Source organism: Bos mutus, chromosome 2 (genome assembly GCF_027580195.1).
Source record: "Bos mutus isolate GX-2022 chromosome 2, NWIPB_WYAK_1.1, whole genome shotgun sequence".
NCBI lineage: Eukaryota > Metazoa > Chordata > Mammalia > Artiodactyla > Bovidae > Bos > Bos mutus.
Window position 1 is genome coordinate 38,331,565 of NC_091618.1, and position 26,058 is coordinate 38,357,622.

Here is a 26,058-nt window from a genome sequence, read left to right on the forward strand (position 1 = left end):
ACTGTATAAAAATTAAAAAAAATTTTTTAAGTAAGGTTTTCTTTCATTTCAAAGAACAGAAGTAAACCATAGAAAGAAAGCTAAAGTTTTAGATAAGTTTTCCCTCTCTGTTTTAGGTGAAAATAATCCTTGATCATCAAAGAATATTTTATTGAATATAATGAGATTATTTTTAATTATTATTGAGAGGAGAAATTTTTATGGTTTAATTTTCAATAGACAATGCAGTGCTTATCAGAAAATCAAATATTAAAGATGCATAAGACTGAAAGAACAATAGTTATATACTATTTTTAGGCTTTAAAAACCACATCTTTATATGGGTTAGTTATACATACCTGTGAAATAAGCATATGTTGAATTGCAAGAGAATTTCCTTTTCATGTGTCTCTGCATGTATATGCATCTACATCTAGAACCTATCTATCCACTGAGAGTAGGGGCACCAAGCCCTTGGCTGAGAGTCTTTTCCTTGGTGAGCACCATTATATTACCTGTTTGGTCCTGTAGGGCATTCGACTTGCAATGGAGGCAGAGGGCTAATGTGTTGCCCTTAAATGAACAAAGTGAAGACTAGTACCTCATGTGGGATTCAATCATTGTATCCCATATAAGGTACTAGCCACTGATAATTCTAACAATCTCTGGCTATGGGTTTTGGTAGCCTTTTCAGGGAGACCCCAGAGACTGTAGTATAGACAATCATTAACCAAAACCCATAAAGGGAAACAATCATCTGTAATTAAAGCATTAGAACATTTTCCTTATGAGTGGGGGCCATGACATCAAAGTGCATGGCTTTATTTTTTTAATAACTATCTCTAGTGGTCTGGAAAAGAAAAATGAAGGGCAATTTAGGGGCAAAGTGTAATTATAAGTTGACTGTCCTAAAGACTACTGAGACACCACAATGAGCCTGTTGAGAAAAGTGAAAATAGGTCCCAGTGCATCCCACCAGAGACGTTTGATGAATGTCACGAGTAGAGATGGAGTACGAGATATGGCCTATCTTTGAATGTGAAGACTTGATCCTGTGACTGAGGTGTAGCAGACACTGCCCCTGACCTGAGACTTTCTCATTTACCTAAAGGCAGAGCAGGAGGTTGATCTTTAGGCTGAGCTTCTTTCTCTTGTTCACCTTTCAGGACTGCTACAGCTTCCGCCGTGACTACTTGAACTATCCTTGCAGACACCTCCTCTGTAATAAATAGTAGCAAAAGAAAATAAAATGAGCCATCGAAAACAGGTGGCAAAGAGGAAAATTAATCAAACAATACAGTCAATTAGAATTGTATTTCAGTCTTTCTCCCTAAAAAGTGCAATAGGATAAGTTGCAGATAAACACTCACACACAAACACATAAACCAAAAAAAAAAAAGAGAGAGAGAGAGACAGAGAAAGAAAATACAAGGAGCTGGCATTCTGGGAGCTAAGTGAAATGCACATAAAACTAAAGAAAACAACCTGTATGGAGTTTAATAAACAATAATAATAAAAAAACTGTTTATATAAACAGAAACAATGTATTATTTTATACCCAGTAAAACACTCTTCTATGCTAATCTGAACAAATGCCATGATTTAAAATCATAGGAAGATGCTTCAAAATGTGAATTTGTGATTAAATAACACTATCTGGGTTCAGTATTAACAAGAGAGATTAAGAAAAACCTGGGAAGATAAAATTTGAGTGGAATACATGGAAATGATGTATCAGATAGTCCCTTTCTAAAGTGCTGCTCCTTTTCTCAATAGTGGATGGTTTAAAGATCATTAAGGCCATATGATATATATTCAACTTAGTGTAATTGTTGTTGTTGTTAGTCACTAAGTCATGTCCAACTCTTTGTGATTCCATGGACTGTAGCCCACCAGGCTCCTCTGTCTATGGAATTTTCCAGGCAAGAATACCAGAGTGGGTTTCCATTTCATTCTCTAGGGGATCTTCCCAACCCAGGGATCAAACCCACATCTCCTATGTGAGCAGGTGAATTCTTTACTGCTGAGCGACCAGGAAAGCCCTATAGGCGGTGCAATAGTTTCATTTTAAAAAGCTAGAGAGGAAGGTTCATCATTAAACTGTGATAGTTTTTGGACTGTCACAGCATCTGCTGAACAATGTCAATGCTAACTTTATATAACCTTCTCAGAAAAAATTCAGGAAATGATGATCCATATATCATCAACTAAAAAGGAAAGAAGTCTTTTGAGATTAAAAATATTTTCTAAATTAGAGATAAAATTCTACAGAATTTTTTCATCATATTTATAAAAAAACATCTACCACAAGGAAATTAGTCTACTTTGCACTCATTTTAATTTCAATGATGAAGGATCCTTTTTCTTTACTATCAAAAACAAGTATGGAATAATTATAGTATCAAGTAGCAAAGATACAATTCATCTTTATAAGGATGTTTTAACCTATACAATTTAATTCATAGTATCACACAATTTTAGAGCTAAAAGAACTTTGAGAGAAGTTTGTCTAAATTTTCCCATTTTGCAGATGAGGAGACAAAGGCTGGGTATATTTATGAGATTTGCTCAAGTTCACACAGCTGATGGAGGCAAAACATATTAGAACCCAGGTTTGCTAACTATTATGATGTTCTTCCTCTTAAACAGAACAACAGAAGGAATAATAGAAAAATAACCAAAAAATTCTTTAGCAATCATGTGTGAATTACTCAAGGAAATATATGAACTCCTTTAAAGGTATGAACCAAGGAAACACACTCTCAGATCTGCTTATCTATTCATGTATCTAATGTACACTATTGCTATTCCTGATTATATTTGGAGACTATGTAACAAATGATTGACCAATATCTATCTATCTAATCATTTATATACCTACCTATATATCTTGAAGACTATGTTAGAAACTGCAACAGATAATTTACAAGAAGATGAATATTTTATTTCTCAGAGACAGTACTATTTTATTAGCATTTTAGTTCCATTTTAGCTTTTGCAGGTAAATATGTGACAATAACAATCATTAAAGCATTGTAAGGATTAAGCATTGTAATCATAGGAGCACTGTAACTGCTGTGCTATTTGGTGGGGAGGACAGAGGAGGAAGAAGGGCTGCATGTTTTCACAAAGCCAAGCTGCTGGGTTGAAAGGCTACTCTCCCAGAGTGACATTATCAATGGAAAGAATACTGCAAAATGGGCCACAGAAAGTTAAATCCACTTGGAGACACTTCTTTGTTGTCTACACTGTTTAATAATATAACAAAAAGAATTAGTTTATGTTTTGTGAATTGCCACTTACATATATTAACTTTCAATGAAATTCAGACATTTAAAAATCAATAGAGTAATTTTAGCACTTCTAGCATCCAAGTGTTTTATGGAGAACTGAATGCAGTGGAGAGGTGGAACAAGCACTCCAAAAATGGGATATATATAAAACCAATGCATCCTCTGGATCATTCCTGCATCTCCCTGTTGGCACTATGCACATTATTAGTATCTCCCTATAGCACTTAGGAAATATATCTTGTGTGAAACTGTGCTGGTACACAAGCCTTATCTCCACTACTATGTAGTTTCCCAAGTCAAGGATTTTCTCTCTGGCATTGTTGCAATTCTCGAGGCTTCTCTCATTGAACTTTATCCAGATTGGACCTTTAACACAATTTTTTGAAAGGATGAAAAATCAACATGAAAAGCTTGTTCATAATATTTACACAAATTCAGAAGTAACCCTGTTACTATATTTACTAACTTAACCCCCCCATTTATATAATTTATTGTATTCTTAAGACTGTGATGCATTCTAGAACAGTATTTCTTAAATGGGGTTCCAAAATTCTTCTGTACTTTCTGAAGAATTTTCCAGGATCTGAGAGTAGTTAAAAAATTAAATTTGTTTAAATTGGGAAGACAGTCCAATAAAAATAATACAAATATCTGCTAATTTATGTGAACAAATTACAAGTGAGCTACATAATTATACCAGTCATTTTGCTTGAGAGTGTATTTACAATAATTCTGACACCATGGAGAATTAGTTTACACATTCTTGGCTAATGAGAACACAGGTGGACTTAATAAAGAATGCATTTACATGAGGTGTAGGTCAAATGACATCTTTAGGCACTGTACAGGCTTTCAAAATATTCTAAACAGAGATAAATAAAGGGAAAATTGAATCATAACTTGTCTCCAATCAGTTTAGACAGGGCCAACTTTAGTAAAATGCACTATATCAGCTGGTACCACATGTTTTATAGTGATAATTTAGTTTTAGCAAAACAATATTAATTTAGATGGAAAGTAGCAGGACATTTGAATTTTATTGGGTTTGCTGTTTCAAAGAACATTAACTTAAATGTGTTTGACTTTCATGGTTAAATAAGTTGATTTTATATTTGTAGGCATTTAATCAAAACTAGTAAAAAAAAAAGAGTCGCCAGTCCAGGTTCGATGCATGATACTGGATGCTTGGGGCTGGTGCACTGGGACGACCCAGAGGGATGGTATGGGGAGGGAGGAGGGAGGAGGGTTCAGGATGGGGAACACATGTATACCTGTGGCGGATTCATTTTGATATTTGGCAAAACCAATACAATATTGTAAAGTTTAAAAATAAAATAAAATTTAAAAAAAAAGGAAAGTGAAAAAAAAAATAATTTGGCCCAATCTTAGAACTGATCTTTTTTTTTTTTTTTTTTTTACAAAGGAATTTCACAGATTATAAGAAATGCTACTTTAGAATAATCAAATAGGCTGTGTGGGAACCAAGTTCATGACACATTATATTCCATTCTGGGGAAAATAATATTGTTAAAACTTTAAAAATAGAAAATAAGTGTATTTTCTAATATTATTATAATTTGACACTTTATTCAGGAAAACACAAATATAGGGTTGCTCAGGGGTTTCAAATGGTCCAGTCATTTAAAAATCTTTCTCTAAGCAAAGGCTGTAATCAGTGTAGAGATGGCAGCTTTCCCCATGAAGGATGGCCTTTTCCCAATGGAGGCCTAATCAGCAGATCTCCTGAGGGAGCCTTATCGTTATAGCCTGGCTTTGGGAACAGGGGCAAATTTACTCAGGGTTCAGGTAAAGTTCAGGGAAGACTAATGGTAAACATGTCAAACATATACAAAAGATAAAGGAAGACAGTCAAAAAATCAGACCTATAAAAATGATAAGTTACAATGTGTGTGATTATATATATATAAGTATAGCTAATTATGCAATTATATATATATATTCATTCTACAAGTACTTATTAAATGCCACCATCCATCCATCCAGGCTTCTATCATATCTTTCTATCTAGAGTATTACCATCTTTTATGGTGTACATTAGACAAAGTCACATGGACTTTAAAGCAGAGATGTGTGGGCATAAACTCCAGCATTGCTACCTTCTAGTTACTTCATCTTTGGAATTTTACTCAAATTCATTGAGTTTCAATTCCTCAACCAAAATAAATGGAAATGATAGTAATACCCATCTCACAGGTTGTTGTGAGGAACTCAAATATACAACAGGCCTGGCACATCAAGAACTCAAATAAAAAGATTTCCCACTAGTTCTTCACCAAGATGTTTTTATTTTCTCTCAGTCATACACTGTTCTGAGTTTTCTACTTTTATATTTCTACTTAAAGAAACAGCAGTGGTGATATGCAGTAAGAGTTCCAGCCCAATGAGGCTATTTATGTTGAATTATAGGATAGTATGATTACTCTGTGATTACCTATGTTGATGGCCAGTTTTTCTGGTTGTTATTGTTGCTTTCTTTCCCTAGACAAAGCTGGAGGGATGTAACTTATTTATTTTCTGGCTTCATACAAACTTCTTTGGCTGTGTAGGCTCTGGGCTACTACCTGCTCTAGATTCAGCCAGTAAGTCCCAATTATGGAGGGTCTTCTAGACAGTGTTTCTAGAAGCATGATAACCCTTATCTACAGCTGAGGACAATGAGCAACATGAAACATTCTTTTTGTGATGAAAGATTAGACTACATTTTAATTCTTCATTGCTTACTTGTTCTACATTCTTATTCCCTTTCTTACTTTCTAATTTTTTGCTGTTAATTTTTCCTTCCAAACATTATACATATAAAATTTTGAGTAGGATTTAGTCATTCAGACGATTAAAGATGAATACAGATTGTGCATAAATTGATAAAGTACTATTCATTATACTTCACTGAGAGTTAACATGGATCTTGACAAGGCCAAATTTGCCTGTTACTCCAGGTATTTCTTGACTTCCTAGTTTTGCATTCCAGTCCCCTATAATGAAAAGGACATCTTTTCTGGGTGTTAGTTCTAGAAGGTCTTGTAGGTCTTCAACTTTAGCTTCTTCAGCATTTCTAGTCGGGGCATAGACTTTGATTACTGTGATATTGAATGGATTGCCTTGGAAACGAACAGAGATCATTCTTTTGTTTTTGAGATTTCTTCCAAGTACTGCATTTCAGACTCTCTGTTGACTATAATGGTTACTCCATTTCTTCTAAGGGATCCTTGCCCATGGTAGTAGATATAATGGTCATCTGAGTTGAATTCACCCATTCTAGCCCATTTTAGTTTGCTGATTCCTAAAAGGTCGATGTTTCCTCTTGCCATCTCCTGTTTAACCACTTCCATTTGCCTTGATTCACGGATCTAACATTACAGGCTCCTATGCAGTATTGCTCTTTACAACATCAGACTTTAATTCCATTACCAGTCACAACCACAAATAGGTGTTGCTTTTGCTTTTGCTCTGAAGAAAGGAAATGTTAAAGAATGCTCTAACTACCACACAGTTGTACTCATATCACATGCTAGCAAAGTAATACTCAAAATTCTCCAAGCCAGGCTCAACAGTACATGAACCATGAACTTCCAGATGTTCAAGCTGGATTTAGAAAAGTCAGAGGAACCAGAGATCAAATTACCAACATCCATTGAATCACTGAAAAAGCAAGAGTTTCAGAAAAACATCTACTTCTGCTTTACTGACTATGCCAAAGCCTTTGACTGTGTGGATCACAACAAACTGTGGAAAATTTTGAAAGAGATGGGAATACCAGACCACCTGACAAGCTGCCTGAGAAGTCTGTATCCAGGTCAAGAGGAAACAGTTAGAACTGGACATGGAACAACAGACTGGCTCCAAATTGGGAGAGGAGTACAACAAGACTGTATATTGTCACCCTGCTTATTTAACTTATATGTAGAGTACATCATGAGAAATGCTGGACTGGATGAAGCACAAGCTGAAATAAGATTGTTGGGAGAAATACCAATAACCTCAGATATGCAGATGACACTATACTTATTGCAGAAAGCGAACAACTAAAGAACCTCTTGATGAAAGTGAAAGAGGAAAGTGAAAAAGTTGGCTTAATTCAGAAAACTAAGATCATGGCATCTGGTCCCATCACTTTATGGCAAATAGATGGGGAAACAGTGGAAACGCTGACAGACTTTATTTTTGGGGGCTCCAAAATCACTGCAGATGGTGACTGCAGCCATGAAATTAAAAGACACTTTCTCCTTGGAAGAAAAGTTACCACCAACCTAGACAGCATATTCAAAAGCAGAGACATTACTTTGCCAACAAAGGTCTGTCTAGTCAAAGCTATGGTTTTTCCGGTAGTCATGTATGGATGTGAGAGTTGGACTATAAAGAAAGCTGAGAGTCGAAGAATTGATGCTTTTGAACTGTGGTGTTGGAGAAGACTCTTGGAGAGTCCCTTGGACAGCAAGGAGATTCAACCAGTCCATCCTAAAGGAAACTGGTCCTGAATATTCATTGGAAGGACTGATGTTGAAGCTGAAACTCCAATACTTTGGCCACCTGATGTGAAGAACTAACTCATTAGAAAAGACCCTGATGCTAGGAAAGATTGAAGGTAGGAGGAGAAGGGGATGACAGAGGATGACATGGTTGGAAGGCATCACTGACTCAATGGACATGAGTTTGGGTAAACTCCAGGAGCTGGTGATGAACAGGGAGGTCTGGATTGCTGTAGTCCATGTGGTTACAAAGAGTCGGATACAACTGAGCAACTGAACTGAACTGAACTTGCAGCTCAAAACATACTACATCTTACTGTAATCTGAAATTCTGAAAGGATCAGTTATGTTTCTTTTGAACATCTAAAATTTTCAGAAGTGGACATTTTTAGTCTATGTTAGAAATTATCTTAAGGACGTTGTGTAATATGCATTTTATTCTTTATTTTGTTAATGTCAGGGATTTTGAATTTCAGTGAAAACTTTACAAACAGTATTTGAATATTAACTTGGTATAATTTTACCAGCAGTGTCATTATGTTTTTATAACTAATACAAAAATAGCTCATGATATGGCCATAAAGTCTTGTCATGCCTAAGCAAAATGAATGGATAACTTGGAACTGATCTGATAAATGATCTGTCTAAAAATCAGCTAGACTGAAAACATTAAAAAACAACTTCTTTAAATCAATTTTATAACCTTTAAATAATGTTATTGCTTATGAAAAGTGAAAGTGAAGTCTCTGAGTCATGTCCAACTCTTTGAGACCCCATGGACTTTAGCCTATTATGTTCCTCCATCCATGGGATTTTCCAGGCAAGAGTACTGGAGTGGGTGCCATTGCTTATAGGCTTATATAAAATAAAGGATTTAAAGACTAAAACCCAGGAAATACAGCAACAGGTGACACTGTATCATCAATATAGAGATAAACAGCTACAAGTAAAAAAGTGAAGTCTGTCTTGTAAACATATTCTGAATAACAGACATGGGGTTGGTATTCACAAGAGGATCAAAGCAGTCCTCAGGAGACTGAACTGAATTCTGGAAAGTATGTTTATTTTTGTTATTGGGTAAATCTATTGGTGGAAGCATATAGCATCAATAGAAGTAAATAGGTATAAGAAACTGAGACATACTCTCTTCCACAGAAACCTACTTGATAATACCTTGGAGACATGATGCTAAGCTATTTACATTCTCCTACATAATGAATAAACATCATATTGCAATACAAGGTTATTAAACAAGTTGCTACACTAGGCACTTCTATTTCCTGTCAATATTATGTATTCCACAAAGTAACATATTTTCCAAGTTGGAAAACTTGCAAAATCATGGATAAAGGCAATTTACTGTCTCCTTAGAATATCATTTTGATTTATATCAGTGTAGTACAGATATTTTATATCATAGTAGATTCTGGTGTCAGAAAATCTGAAATCAAACCCTGTCTTTAGCTCTTACTAACTGCAAGTAAATACTCTCTCTAAGCTTCAGTTTCCCCATCTAAAAAGGGGAACTGAAGTGATATTCATCTTTTGGTATGTTGGGACAACTAAATGAAATATATATATATATACACACACACACACATATGTATAAAGTGCTTATTTAAATTATATATTACTATTTTAATCTCATTCACAGTTTTGTTATCATCAAGTCTACTATCATCATTTGACTGACAAAATGTAGGTAAAGAACAACAGTTTCTGTCATACATTAGGATAATTCTGTCATTCTTCCCAGTGAGTATCTTCTTGCTTGAATTTTGGGTCATTGTCTAACAGACTGTATCAGGCTCCTGCCAGTTATTCTTGAAACTAAAACGATAAGGTAAACTTTACTCTATCCTTATACCATGTTGCTATTGTTTAGTTGCTAAGTTGTGTTCAACTATTCTGTGACAAGGCTCCTCTGCCCATGGGATTTCCCAGGCAAGAATACTGGGGTGGGTTGCCATTTCCTTCTCCAGGGGATATTCTCAACCCAGGGGTATTCAGCACTTACAGTCGGTTTGCAGTCCTCCAGTTTTTTCCATGATGCTGATTCATGCTACACCACTATGCACTTCTGGTCACATTATTTTATCACATCGAATTCTGTTGCCAGTGTCAGGCCCTGTTTTTAGCACCTATTTTTGGTTTAGTTATTTTGTTATATTAATCTATCTATATTGTTTGTTTGATTTATAAACAATGGAGCTGAAACTTTCTCAGTGGCCCTGACAATTCCAACCTGGTTCGAGCAACATATGACATTGTTGGTATACAAAGAAGTCTGATGTGTACCTTTTGGGTTTTCATCACAACCAGCTGAGATGACTTGAATATGTAAAGGCTCACTGATTACACTGTGAACAAAAAAAATCCAAGCAAGTTGGCATATGCCTGAGAATATATTTTTGTTGATTTCTTTCAGGTAAAGAGAAAAGTAAGAGATGTTGACAATAAATTCAACCATATGGAATATAAAAGCCATAAAGTGTTTTTGCTTTTAAGAATAATAAGTATAATAGTGCTATATTGAAAGAAATGACAAGTAAGCCTACCGTACACTTGTGAAAGAAGGAAAACAAAACAATTTTAGACAGAATGCTCCTGTCAAGAAAAGGTTTTTCTCAGTGGGGTAGAGAATGGTTGCCTAGGAAACTGAAGCTAATTGCTGCTGCTGATGGAAACTAGTCAACAAGGAAAGCACTGTGTTTGAAGCACTCGGCTAAACAAATACCCTAGATAAATTCATAAAAACAGGGAAAGAAGGAAAGTTCCTTGCCTCTGCTCCAGCTTAATTTGGAGACTGAATGGTCTCTCTGAAGCTGTTACCCGTGATCAACTGTTGATGAAGGAAATTAAAAGAGCAGATTGGTTTTTGTTGTGGTGGTGGTTTTGTTTGTTTCTCTGGCACCTTAGTACTTATTAAAGAGGCCAGCATTGGCATATCCCTTCCTAATCAGATTCTCACTGATCTCAAAGGGTCACCCTAGCCACCTGGCCAACACAACAGCTGTAGATCTCTGCGTACCAGCTTTTTCTTTCAAAGATGAATTCCAAAGATTTACTGACTAAAACAAGGATAAATTTATGAGGGAAAACACCTTTACAGTAATGTTAGTCTATGGAGATAAATGTATTTAAGATGAGGAATCATGACTGCACAAAGTTCATTCTGAAGGGTACTTAAATTTAAGTTATATTGTACCCACTCCAGATGATGTAACTATACTTAGTCATTACCAAGGCTATGAAGATGAGTAAGACATGGTGTTCCTATATTTAAATTGTACTGGAAAGTGGGACAATCTCATTGAAGAACATGGTTTTTTTTTTGTTTGTTTGTTTTTTTAAGATTTTCCTAGTAAGGGCCACAGATGTTGGCTGATCTATACATTCACAGTCACTCACATGGTCCTCTTCTGAAAGGCATTTGCAACCACTTGGGCTAGGATTAGGAGTACAGTGTATGACTATAGGAGAATTTTCCCTCTTTTTCTTTTTTCCCTATTCCAACCGATGTGCTTAAATCCATAATCTTGTTTAGATGGCCAATTTAATCTACTCAAATGAAGTTCTTATAACTTGGATAGAATTGGCCTAATGTTTAATTTACTCAAAGGGAAAGACTTTGTAAATTAAGATGGTTATCAGTAGAAGGATATTGCAAGTTAAGAACAACATATATGGAATCAAAAGTAATTAGAAAGGCAAAGCACCAATCAAAAACAGTACCTACTGGAAAATTTCACTTCTAGTTTTAAGGGTACAGCAGAAGAAATAAAGCAAGCAAATATGGCTTAGTTTTATAATTATATATTCTAATTAAAGGTTTGTGCTGTTGGTGGTATTGGAGGATCTAAATGTAGTAATATGTGCATATTTGTAGTGTTGTTTGCATTTCATATAGTAAACACTTACTAATTATATCAGCTTTCAATATTTTATTGATTCTAAATTAATTTGGGAAAGAAATGTCTTGGGGAATATGGCTCTCTGAAAATTTCTAACTGCTTAATATCAATAAATTGAGTACAATAATTAAGGCACTGAGGGAACTGATAAAATGCTTTTAGAGCCTTGTAATGCTCAGGTTTTGCATTTTGTCAAAACCATTACAATCGTACTACTCCTTGTAGACTTGAGATAAATTGGATTACTGTCTGTATTGTCTTGAGCATATCACACAAAGGAATGTAGCAGGAGACATTATTAATAACATTAATGAAGAGATGAAATATCAATACAACTAAGAGAGATTGAAAAAATTCACCCTTAGAGTAACTGCATGATAAACAATATAAAATGTACTGTGCGTGCAGAACAGCACTTGCACACATGCCTGTGTATGTGTGTGTGAAGCTATGCATGTGCCAGCATTCATGCACATAAAGGGCCATCTGTGTCTTCAAAGTTTTATCTGGTTTTGGTACCTCAAAAGACTTGGGCACCAGCACGAGTCTAAGATTCATATGGGGAAATTATTGTTTCTACAGTTGCAAAACCAGGAATGTCTGAGACAGGGAACACAATGAAAAAATGGAAAAACATTCTCGATTCCAAAAAAGAAAAAAATCATTGAGCAAAGTTTTAAAGTGTAAGTGCTCTATATATCAGGAAGAGTCTTTACCAGTTACTTCTATAAACTGAAAGATTTCATCTAGGGAAAAACTGTTACAATAAAAAGGTAAAAATCATCAGCTTAGCTACATTTTGTTGGCTCCATCTCATCCCCAAAGTGATAATTTGAAATCTGTGGAGGCCTGTGACCTAGAACCCTACAGAATTTAGGAACTATGTGGTGGGAAGATTGCTTTTGTCACAGTACATCATAGTGTACCTTCAAACAGCAAACAGACCAACATGACTTCTGTGTAATTAGTTTGCTTAAGCCTCTAGTTCTAACATAGTTATAAGAATGAATGTGTAATAATATAGAACATCCACCTTATTTGATTCTTCTTAGTCAGTCTCTCATGAAATGTAAGTATTTTAAGTGTTTCTCTTTTACAACTGCCTATTTTATTTTTAGCACTGGAGTTATATAAAATGTTGTTCACAAATATTCTGTTTATATCAGTCCTGAAAGGACTTGGCAGACGTTTAAGTCACTAAGTACACATGGTAATTATCATTACAAATTATAACTGAATATATATAACCTGAGAACCATGTTTCAATTATACTGCAGGAAAAGGGACAGTGGAATTAATTACATTATGAAATTCTGAAAACTAAAATGCTATGATAGAAAAGAAAACAAAAAATGAGAAAGAGATAATTTTGAGTCATCCTTCTTTTAGTCTTTAATAATGTTTGTTAACTAGAGCTCAGCCATAACACAAGATAAGGAGGACTGTTTCTTTGGGAAAATTCCAAAAAGCAAAATTGTTGATAGTTAAGAATCTTTTCCAGGGTCTCTGAGTAGCAAAATCAAGAGAATTTGCAAATAAGAAGATAATTTTTTTAAGTAAGAAAGTAAGTGTCAAGTCTAACATTATGTTTATACTATTATGACAGTAAAAAGCAAAGACTTAAATAGAATTTAAAAATTTATGCCAAAAATTATTCTAGAATAAAAATATCTTTTGTATTCTGGATTGATTAATGCATTCCATGAAACATCCTATTAAATGAATTTCTCTCCAACTATGGGATACAAAAAGTTTATGTTAAGATAAACAAAAACAATTAACAGTAATTTCAAAGTAATCTTCAGAAATTTACAAATAACATACAAATACTACTTTAGAAAATCCCCTCTAATTATCTGTTGAAATAAAATTTTACATTGATGATTTTGCTTCAGTGTTGTTTACTTATCTCAATCCATATCTTTCTGTGTAGTGGGTCTCCCTGATAGCAAGCACACCTCTAGAAATACTGGCAAACTGTTGGTGCCAAGGGTGACTTAAAACTGTCAAAGGTGGGATGGCAAATATTCTCAAGAGCACAGATATCATTGCTATCCTGACTGAACGCACTTCCTCTCCTAAAATGCAACTTTTGAAAGTGGCATCTGTACTTGCTTCAAACTCATTTCTCTCTCTCTCTCTCTTTTTTTTTTTTTACTACAATCAAGACAGAAGAATTGGATGACAACTGGCCTGGAAGAACTTACATACTTTTTGAGACAGGCCAAGTTAGTGCAATTTTTTTTTTTTTTTGAGAAAAATCAATTCTGGTAAAGTTCTCAGGAGAACAGGTTTATTCCAATCTTTCCAATGCTTTAGTCATAAATCTTGGTTTTTCAAAAAAACCAACAGATAATTTTTAAAGAAAAAAAATCTACACTTTAGCTTAAGATAAAGAATAGTAGCATGGAAATGCAACAAGGAGAAAAAGTATCCAAAGAACTGATTCATTTTAAAAACTGCTTATAAAATTAACAGTAGTTTAATTAAATACTGTCCTTTAAATACTGAAATAATTAAAATTAGAAAATGTAAATGGGAGCATCTTTCATTTTAATATGTCAAAAAGAAAAGAAAATCTTCAATTACATGCAGCTTTTAAGATTTTTTAAAATAAGAAAACTAGAGAAGTGTGTCTGATTGAAACTGAGACATTTTTCCTAAAATTAGGATATCCTAAAATTAGGATAGAATAAATATCCCTGTTATTCAATAGGGAAATGCTGTTTATTACCTAAGAACTTATCATTTTCAAGTAATTTTATAGACTCAAAGATGAAGTAGTGTAAAAGAACATTGTTGATATATCAATCAGATTGACCTTCAAAAATAGGATATATAACATCTCTCTAAGACAATACTAGCATATTCCTTTAATGAAGTATAATTAAGTCTATGACTTAGAGCATCCATTTTCTTTAATAGTCAGTTTGTCCATTTGTCAGAAGTGAAATTTATGTGGCCTTCTGATTTATAGTAGTGAGGCAATCTTCACCTTAAAGCCAGAAGATCAACAAAGGTGTGCATTTTAGAGTTCTGTTTGCAAGATATTTCAGTATCACTTTCTACTGAGGCCAACTCTTACATCAGACTCTATTTTGCAAGAATGAACAAGAAAAGTTGTTCAATATCAGTCTATTTCTTAGCTGTTAGATTATGGATGTGTCTCATAAAGGTCATATATCCTGATTTTTTATATTCTTTCCAGTTCAGGTGTTTTCATCATCAAGACTGTATTTCTAATCAGAGGTCTTACTTCTATCCTAAGTCAAAGATATGTTTTCTTCACTAGAAATCTTCACTCCCATTTGCAGAACATAACAAGTCTTCTGCTATATCCCTCCATGCCACTCTCTTTACGACAGTATTTCAGAATTCCAACTTGATTGAGCTAGTCAACACTTCTACAGTCTTTACTCTGAATCCAGCCTCCTCCCATGTTTCTTCATCTGCCTCTTTAGTTCCAATATTCCTAACATCATCTTTCCCACAAATATGTTGCTTACACAATATTTATACAAATATATTCAAAGTTTTTGTAGCCCTATTTTGTGTATGTAATTTCTATTCTCAAAATTGAACATGAATAATTTTTCTCTTCCTTTTTTTTCTTTTTTATGAACTTTTTATTTTGTATTGGGGTATAGCTGATTCACAATGTTGTGATAGTTTCAGGTTCTCTCTTCTTTATCTCACTTTCAAAAATATTTATTAGCACCTACTATGGAGTATAAGCATTGCATTATATACCAGAAGGGACATGGAGATGAATGAAGCACAGCTTCTACCTCAAAACACTTATGATCAATGCTATTCAGTTCAGTTCAGTCGCTCAGTTGTGTCCAACTCTTTGCAACCCCACGAATCACAGCACGCCAGGCCTCTCTGTCCATCACCAACTCCTGGAGTTCACCCAAACTCATGTCCATCAAGTCGGTGATGCCATCAGCCATCTCATCCTCTGTCGTCCCCTTCTCCTCCTGCCCCTAATCCCTCCCAGCATCAGAGTCTTTTCCAATGAGTCAAGAGGTGGCCAAAGTACTGGAGTTTCAGCCTCAGCATCAGTCCTTCCAATAAATACCCAGGGCTATTAGCAAGACATAAACATGGTACACAGGGGTATTTGAAAGAGGAAGAGATTCATTTGAGAGAATAAAATGAATCAGTTCTGGACCTTTGATCATGGATTTCTGATAATCTCTTCTGTTGCATGTACCCTTTCAAATGAGTCCTCTGTCATTTGTTTCATGATGCGGCATTTGAATGAAACCAGAACAGATTGCTTGGGCAAATTAACTAGCTTTGCAAAAGAGAACATTGTTAGTTCAAATAGAGAACTGACTACTCATGCTGGAGTTACTTATGCAAGAATCAGAGGTGCTCAGCTCCCAGCCTTACCTTGACCTGTGTTTCCAAACACAAAACCTGGACTGAAAATATTGAATCTAATTTTCAGGGTGCTGAGGCTGAATCATCTCTATTACACATGATTTTTCTCTGAATCATGTGTTGATTGCTCCCTTAGTACCCATTTTGCTTCATGTTTTCTGAAGTTTGAGCATTGATGAAATCAATTGTAAAAGTGGACATTTAACTCTCCTTTCTAACATTTGCACACTAGCATTACCTGGTATTTGCATACTTGTTAAAAGCTGCCATGAGAGCCTAGAACATATGCTTCCCTCTTTCTCTGCTCATCAGCGTCGCTGGGTTTAGAACTCTATTTTCTCTGAGTGTTGCTGAACCATGACTCATTCTATAAGGCGAGTCACACAGAGGGAGGGCACTGGGCGGTTTGGTGTCCTTTCCCCGCACCCTCCCAGGAGTCATGATGTCAAGTCAGATCATGCTTAAACTACCAGGTCTGCAACGCAGCACCCGTCGTTCTGTTCATCTACTCCTGGTATGAATTTCCAGACTCCCCTGACAATCAAAGCAGTGCTTTATGTAATGTGCTAAGGTGCAGTGAAGTGTGAGGGAATGAGAGGGCTTGATACACTGAAGCAGAAAGTCGGTTCATCTCAAGTAGCTTGGGGAGAAAAGAGGGAGGTGTTGATGACTGCTAGGTCCTCCCTGACCTACTAACCTCCCAGTAGCGATAAAACCAAACTTGGAGCCAACCCTCAAGGGGATATTGGTAAACAGTGACAGACAGTTTTCTCAGGTATATGCAAGCAATATAATCAAATTTATATATATATATATCTCATACTTTTCAAAAACACACCTTAGTGACTGATGAAGAATATTCTCCAGATATTAGTTAATTTATTTGTTCCAAATTACTATTAAGGTTTTTCTCTTTTATTTTCTGGGAGGAGAGAATTCTTAGCAATTGAGCAAGGGACATATAAAGGTCATGCATAATCCTCACCGAAACATAGGCTTAGAGGGTCCAAAAAAAAAAATCAGGAAGACTGGCTTCCATGACTGATTATTGTCATCTATTCACTACAAACAAAAAAGATTTTATGAACTGTTTAGAAATCTTCTCTAAATGGAGATTTTAAAAAACCTCAAATAATTGGGATACACTGAAAGAAAAATATGATAATACAATGTGGTAGCATATTAGGAAAAAATTTGATAAGGTCTTGAAAAAAATATAGGATTATGAGAAAGGCTCAAGTGAAAAATACAATGCTATTAAATTATATTTACCGCTAGAAACAAGAGAGAGTAATTTTTACAAGTAGTTCTGAACTCTCCTTAGCTCAAATCTGTTGCATTAAGATTCAAATTCAAAACAATTTTTCAAAGTGTCAGTGGACCAAAAGAATTATATATATATATATATGTGTGTGTGTGTGTGTATATATATATATATATTAGTGTCTATGATGTAGTTCTGATTTTAACCCAAAATAAGACAATAAAGAAATGAGAATGATTTCCACAAGTGCATGGGAGGAATTTTCTGGAGGAACATACATGGGAGTAAATGCATATGTAAATTAATCTTAATTTTAAAATATTATATTATGTTAGATCAAGCCTTACTCTTCACAACTTGAAGTGTTTGTAGGCAATTAAAATTCCAAGGAATAAAATCATGGGTTTTATTTGTTGAGTCACTGGGTTTAATTAAAAGGAGTCAAGAGAAACCAAGTTTTCCTTAAATTTGGATTCATAATTACTGGCTTCAAACAATCACATTCCACTCTAAGATTCTGGCTGAAGAGCAAAGAAAGATACAAGGTAATTTTTTTATAGAAAGAACTACCTACAATTGCACATTTAAATAAACAACTGTATCTGGTACCTATCTTTTCTTCTAATTTGTAAAACATTTTAAGCTGTATTTAGCAATATCTGCTATAAGCAAGCAACCTTACCAAGGTTGAGAGGTTGTTCTTCATTATAAAGTCCAGGTAAGACAGCCCCCAATTAGGTTCAGATCCCCTTCTATTTACCAACAAGGCAAGTCACATATGATTGAAGCTAATACTCCAAACCTGCTTCAAAGGGTACAGAGAGCACACAGGACAAAGCAAACGTGACAAATACAAACCTCATGCCTTTTCTAGCAATTCTTGTCTTTCTCACTTTTTCTAGACCCAGATGCCCAACCTTTCGAAGGAAAACATTGCAAAGATCCCCATTTTCTGTCCTTGTCCATCGGCGCCGCCAGGTGCAGACACTTTGCGGTGAGGCCGTGTGCTTTTCTGCAGATCCACCCTGAATGCTAAATAACTGCTCTGCACACTCCTCTGCGGAGCTTGGGGAAATGGCAGCCAGAGCAATGAGTGGTTGGCATGGCAACAAGGAAAGGAAAATCTGCAACCTTTTGTATTGTTAGGCCAGCCTATTTATTTGCCTTGGGGGGTGGTGGGGCCGGCTTCAGTCACTTCACATGAGAAATGGTTCTGCACTATTTTGCTCTGTGTGCATTAATATATATTATGTATAATATACCATAGTTTAAATGGGATGGTGATTCCTACCATTAAATCTAAAATGTGGGAATGGAGGGAGGGGACTATGGGGTGAGAAAATGCAGATTCAAATTTTCTAAGATTAGAAAGGGAGAGAGAGAAGTGTAGAGGTATATTCAGATTTTTGCTTGTGACTGATGATAACCTTTTTCTCCACTATGCATTTCAATCTGAAATGTATAATTTCAGCAACAAAAAACTTAGATATCTAAGTATGTTCATGACTGGTCTGCTTGAATCAGGAGGATGTGAAAGGGCGCGCTGAGCTTTAGAAGGTGCATCTCCATTGGAAAGCTCTGGAAAAAGTGACTGTGATAACCCTGAAGGGCCTTACAGATCTCAGTGCTTTGGTGGGAGCAGATCTGGAGAAATGCCCCAGAAATGCTGGAGAAACACTGCAACCCTTGGGAAATCAAGGGGTAGTTTACTGAAGGACTGACCTTTAATCTTCAAATTTACTCAAAAAGAGACCTGGTGGTGACTTGTGATAATCACAAAGGCACTTTACACTGTGACTGCTGTTTTTTTTTTTTTTTTTAACCAGTGTTCAAAGCATTGTACCTCAGAATAGTCAAAATCACTTAAAAAGTGTCATTTTAAATACTTCAAAGTTTTGGCATCTGTAAACATCTCAGAATTGCCTCCTTTCTTTCTCCATTCAAGCTGAAAACTGGGAATAAATTTGCCGTCATGCTGAAAGGCACATGGATATGACCGTTCTGCAATGGAAGAACTGTCTTTGGCTATGACTGGTTATTGTTGCTGCTGGGCATCTAGCTGCATGGGGCAGTGGGAGGAGCACGGCCCCATAAAGCAGAAGACCTGTGTGCTGGCTTTAGCCAAGTATCCTGGATGGGTCACTAAACCCATAAATAGGAGAAATATGAGAGGTCATCTTACAAGATAACATCTAGTTATCTTGATGTTGTCTTGTGTATTGCGTATTCAGTCACTCAGTTCTTTCTGACTCCTTGCAACTCCATGGACTGTAGCCCACCAGGGTCCTCTATTCATAGAATTTCCCAGGCAAGAATACTGGAGTGGGTTGCCATTTCCTACACTAGGGGATCTTCCTGACCCAGGGATTGAACCTGTGTCTCTTGCATCTCCTGCATTGGCAGGTGTATTCCTTCACCACTGCACCACCTGGGAAGCCCAGATGTTATCTTGATATAAACTGTAACATGCATTTGAGCGCCACCTACAAATAAGAAGCCTAAATATGAGGCTCCTAATTATCACTCAGAGTTGAAACTCTATGGGGACTGAAATGCATTCTGTTTGCTTTCCTCAATAAAGATAAGGTGGAAAAGAGAAGAAGGGTTTATTACAAGCCTTTATTCTTATTAACCATGGTGGAAAATGATTTAAAAATGACTTGTTTCAGTATTATGTTGTATTCACTTATCAATAACAATAACTTTCCTAAGTGGCCCAATTTTTCATGGATTTTCTATGGTTTCTCTTCTGTTGTTTTAGGCTCCAGTGGCATGGCTTCTAAAAAGGACACTTTAATAAGTAAATGTAAGAAGAATTCTTAAAGTATAAAGTTATGTGATACTAGGTGAGTATATAATTCTACCTACCTTTCTATGGATTAGCTTTAAATTGTAAGGAAAGAGACAAAAATCTAAGTTGTAAATTAAATATAAAGTGTTATTTCCTTCCAGTATTTTCTGTACAACCCCTCCTCGCTGCTTCCTCCCCCACCATCTTAGTGCATAAGATCAAAGGTAAGCTAACATGGCCTTGCACCTTCAAAAATTAAGAAGTTATTATGGTCCAGACATGAAGGTGAACACTGAAAGTGGTGGATGAGAGAGAATGAGGCAGACCTTTGGTTAAAGTAAGTGTCCTCTGATGAAGGAAAGAGGAGGGAGAGTTGATGATTGCAATTCATTTATTATGTGATCTTGTTTATAGAGATGAATAAACAATGTTGGGTAAAAGATTTATTTCTAAGAATGAAAGTAGAAGAAAAGGAAAGTAGAAGAAAGATCTTTGGCTTCGATCAGCCATGGTCTGGACATTGTAACAGATAGCTGAGGATGTCATGGGAAATGTTTCATGTTCACAAAATCCTGAAAAACATCCATATAGGAGAAATTGCAATATACTGATAGATTACACGAAATGATGAGATATCAAATAATCACCTCAAAATATAATGCCTGCTCAATCAATGGTCTCCATTATCAAAGGATAGCATTTTTAAAGATCATATCTAAGATTTAAGAATATTCCTTTTTTACTGGGGATGATTTTTGTTTGCAATTTGTGGAATAATTATATATAAGCCATCAATAATACAATTTATTTATTATTTTATCAAGCTAAAGTTTGGAGAGAAATTTAATTGCACATTAACTTATCACTGAAAAATCCTCTATAGGTATGCTGCTGCTGCTAAGTCGCTTCAGTCGTGTCCGGCTCTGTGCGACCCCAGAGACGGCAGCCCACCAGGCTCCCCCATCCCTGGGATTCTCCAGGCAAGAACACTGGAGTGGGTTGCCATTTCCTTCTCCAATGCATGAAAGTGAAAAGTGAAAGTGAAGTCGCTCAGTCGTGAGAAGATAACAATTTACATTTTTCCTCTCCTGCTGCTTTCCATACATGGATGATTGATGGATTCAATACTCAGTCTCTTCTTTCTGGAGGGAGGCTGGTTTAAAATTACATCATCGTTTGGATTGAAAACATCACTGTTTACAACCTTTGTCACTATGAATATACATATAAAATTTACATAATCAGTCTCCCAAAGGTAATGTAATATTCATTTGATATATGCTAAGCTGAATTCAAAATTAACTCTGGATGGTCTTGAACCCACAATTTAAAGAACCATCTGTTAGTTTCTTTTTAATTTATGTTATTTTCTCAAAGAAGCTGGCAAGGCCACACTGACCTGACAAATAGATTTTTTTCTGATGCTCTCAAATACTTAATTAAGACTACTGAAAAAAATGAAATAGTGAGTGATTTTGGTTCTCTCCTGCTTGACCAAGCACACTACAAGTGATTTTTTTCTTGGGTATATAATAAGCCTCCATAATAGTCAGTGGGAGTCAACTGGTGAGAGTTCAAGAGACAAAGTTAAGGCTTTTCAATAGCTTCCCCCATAAATTTGAAAAGAACTTTCTTCTTTTTGTATCATTCACTCAACTACTCACTCAACACACATTTGTTGAGTCCTTGAGGTATAATGTCAAGTGCTGTAGGGGACAATGATGAGAAAAATCTTGGTTTCTCACATTATCTCTTTTATTCCCACAATCATTTTTTTCTAACATGTTCTCAACTCCTCATGCCTCAATCGCTTCAAAATTTTCCCAGTTAGTGCTCCTGATACCCAAGTCACACCCTCTTCAAATTGTATTACACTTGACTGTAGAAAAATAGTTCCTGATCGAGGGTGTCCTGTTGTCTATATGAATACCACTACCACCTCTGATAATCCCAATAACAATGGTACTTAATAGACAGTATTTCTTGAATCATTTACTTTATATACTCTACCTCATCTTCCCTATAACCATGAAAAGTAAAAACAGTATTTTTATTTCATTCTTATCCACAATTTCTTACTAATGGGACATGGGTGTCTATAGGGCACTGCACAGCTTTTCAAATCCTTGAGTTAGCTTGGACACTGCCACTCTCTTTTTTCTGTTCCACATACATTTCTACAGGGTATTTGCTTTTTTATCACAGCAACTTTGAAAAGACCCCAAAATCCCAGCTTCAAAAAGACAGGACATCATGAAGAAGAATGTGGTACGACCTAATGTTGAAACCAAACTATCTTAAATTAATAGTTCATGCAGTATTTGACAGCTATTGAATATCACAGAATTTCATCTGGGTATTTAAAAACACTCTGCCACACTCTTGTGCATCTGCTGTGGAACCTCAAGATGCTTCTGTACATGATTTGGGAACTTGGTTTGGAAACGACCCCTCTTCAACTTTGCCTTTCTATACTGCTCATGTGGCACTTAATGTTCTGTGTTCTGTATTTGAATTAACTGTACACACAGGTCTCATGTGTGCTACTAGATCAACTGCTCTGGGAAGTTCAGAGCCCATTCTTTGCACTCGTCCTGGCACAGCTTATACGTAGAAAATGTTCAGCAGTAGTTTGTTAAATGAAAAGAATCACACTGTATGTATGTATGTATGTAATTTCAGTTATTTGAAATGCCTTTCATACTTTCCCATTAAAATTTAAATATATTTTTTGAACTGAGTGTACAGTGGATGTGTGGCTAACCAATTGACTGTAGAAAACTGACCCTTGAATAAGTAAGGGATGATCTTGAAGCAGACAGAGCCGTTCTTACTAGCAGTTTACTTACTGTTTTTGGAGTAGCATGGAGTAGCATTTGGATAGCAAATTATTGCCTTCAAATACATTAAATTCTGAATTACAGAGAAAGAACTATAGAGCAGACTAATGTGCTGCAGTCTGTGGGATAGCAAAGTGTCAGGCGTGACTGAGAGACTGAACTGAACTGAATGGTTCTCTAAGCCATTAATGACAATATCGTCAACAAACCTGTGGTAGAAATCATACTTTAAGATTAAATTATATTCTGTTATCCTTTAAGCATCTGTATATTAGTTCTAAAAAGCTATCCAAAGAAGTATTAAATAGTTCCCGTGTATGCATGTGCTGGTTTCCTTTCTTTTTTCCTTTTTAAGGCTGGGAGACAGACTACATTTCTTCCTGCCCTAAAAAGTAAATGTGCTTCTTATCAATTAATCAGATTTAAGTCCAATATCATTCAAGAGAATCCCAGTTAGTGAAGTTTTTTTTTTTTCAGTGATTTAAAATGCTGACAGTTATTAGCAACACACACACACCAAGCCGTTTGTCTACTAAAATTAAGGTGGTAAATGGAAACTCCATGGTGGTCCAGAGGTTAGGACTCTGAGCTTTCACTGTGAGGGCCATGGGTTTGATCCCCAGTAGGAGAACTAAGATCCTGCAAGCTGCTGGGCACAGCCAAAAATAAATAAATTAAAAATTAAAAAGGAGATAAGATTGAGAATATAACTGATCTGGGGGAATGTCAGGCTAGTTCGTATGATTTTTCTCTCCTTTCGGTGTCTATTTCCCTTGACTGACTAGCATCTCAGTCCTAGCACTAGAGAAAGATCAGTGCTGTAAACTAATTCACTTGAAGCGTAAACAGACTTCAAAGCACAAAGCAAGCACTGGTGACAGAAGAGCCCTTAGTTACCTGCTGTTTCTCTGTCAGTTGAGGTCAGTTCTCCGTTGATTCCGTTCTCTTTGGTATTTGAGTAGGTGCCCTGGGACCCATGTTCTCCAAAGGCGCCCTCTTCATCCTCTCTGTAGGGGAATCCATTGGCGCTTCTGACAAGTCCTTCCCCTGCCCCACCTTGATCCTTGATCTCCGGTGGGTGTGGTTGGGCGGATGCCTCTGTAAGTTGAGCTGAGGTCCAGTGAGGCGCCTTTGCTTCATCTTTCCGATCATCTGCCATTCTTCAATGTCCTGGGATGTTTCCTGTGATTGGAAGAAGAAAAATGGCAGCCATGACCTTGGAGAAAGATTATCTGAAGTACTAAAATAGGGAAAATTGACAGCAAACTCACCAGCAACTGATGGTCAACAAAACACATTCAATAACCCACTTTTAATATCAAGAGGTAGCTACTGTTAACACCTTAGTTTTTAACAGATCTTTTCCGGAATATCTATTTTTTTTTTTTTTCATATAAGATCACCATTAGTTTCATATACTCTATTTTTTAAAACTAGTGTTTGGCATTTAAGGACATATCTGAGCTAACTTTCATTGACATATGACACTGACTCAACAAGGAAAATAGGGAAAATCTGTAATATGAGAAAACTGGATAGAAAACAGTAGGGAAAAGAATGGCTCAGGGGACATGCTGGATTATGGAAGATTATCCCAAATACTCTTTAAAACCACAACTCTCTGTGAAATCTAGAAAAGACAATGGTCAGTATATTAGTCTTTTCAATTTAAAAGATGTTTAATTCAAACCAGAGGAAGATATATCTTTCTGGATACTGAATATTAAGAGAAAGAGAGTTTTGACTTAATTTTTCAGCAAACTTTTCTAAGCTCTATCTATAGATTAAAAAGGGAATGGCATTTTCTCTTGGTATAAATCTTACATAGAGAATAAATATAATATTAGGCCTATGTCACAACTTACAGTATTATGTCACAATTAAGTCAATTCAGTTAAGTCATTAATATTCATTAGGTGGCCATAAATTATAGTAAAGTTTGAATAAGTCATGGAGTAGGTATTCTGCATGTGTTAATAAGGAAACAGTAGGTACAGCACAGCCTTCACTTATATACTGAAGCCACTAAATTTACAGATCTAGTTGACAAGAAGTGATACATCACTGTTTTGAAATGCTGTTGCCAGCAATGTGGCTTCACTGATGGTCTATTGTCCCCACCCTGATGATGACATAGACAATCAGAATCTCTGATGGAAGCTAAGAACATTTTCCTTTTTTTTTTTTTCCCCAAAATAGTAACTCAACCCAAACCCTCCAAATAAACAAACAAAAAGTCTATGAAAACAAATCCAATTCTAGCTACCACGTTCTGTTTAGAGACATCACAAATAAATAAAGTTGTCACAAAAGTAAGCTTTCTATCAGATTTCTAGCAAGAATCTTGTTATTATTATTTTACTGAATTTCAATGCTACTCTAAGGTCCCTATTCTCATTTTCTGTTCATACCAAGAACTACACGAGTTAACTCATTTGAACTAATTTGACAACGCCAAAGCCCCTCCCCACACCCCCACAATTGCTTCCCATAAGGGTTATACTTATCTTCCCTATGAGTATTTAAACAGGATTTAAGCAATTTAGCTTTTAAAACATTGATTGAAGGGCTTCTGAATAAATCAAAGTGCATCCCCACATCACTGACAATGTATAAAGAACTGCGTGCATGCAAGAGTATCTTTATCTGTAAAATGAGAACAACGATGCCTAGTTTATTGCTTTGTTGCAAATTTAAACAAAGTAAGGACTCAGCACAGCCCCCAACAAGCTCAATAAATAGTAGTTTCTACCTTTGCCATTGTTATTATAATAATACTAACAGTCATCATACCACCACTCATTACATATGAAATACTTTCAGTAGTTTTTCTGGAATTGTTGGCATACGAAGAGGAGCCTGAAAACCTGGTAAGTCCAATAATAAGAGTGACTTACAAATTTCTGCCCATGTATCACAGAGAAATGGTTGAACGTTCCAAGACAGGCACAGCCAATGTTTGGGACAGGAGAGCCTAATGGGAGGAGTGTGTCCTAAGAACTAACCACTCCATGTGTACATCTGAAAACAGAATCCTTTATAAAGATGGTTCTGCAATGTTCTAGATCCCACTCCGCCGCTGTATTCTAGTCAAATAAGAA

General features: G+C 35.8%; 1 protein-coding gene across 7 annotated transcripts in view; it reads right to left on the minus strand.

Moving 5' to 3' along the window:
- MAP2 (microtubule associated protein 2) overlaps positions 1-26,058 on the minus strand; it is a 297,749-nt gene that overhangs the window by 51,362 nt on the left and 220,329 nt on the right. For all 7 annotated transcript variants that reach the window (XM_070387393.1, XM_070387384.1, XM_070387377.1 and 4 more), the window contains exons 5-6: positions 23,855-24,139; positions 1,085-1,198 (exon numbers count right to left, since the gene is read on the minus strand). In XM_070387393.1, coding sequence (XP_070243494.1) covers positions 1,085-1,198; positions 23,855-24,116 — 376 coding nt within the window. In that variant the 5' untranslated portion in view covers positions 24,117-24,139. The remainder of the gene's footprint in view (positions 1-1,084; positions 1,199-23,854; positions 24,140-26,058) is intronic.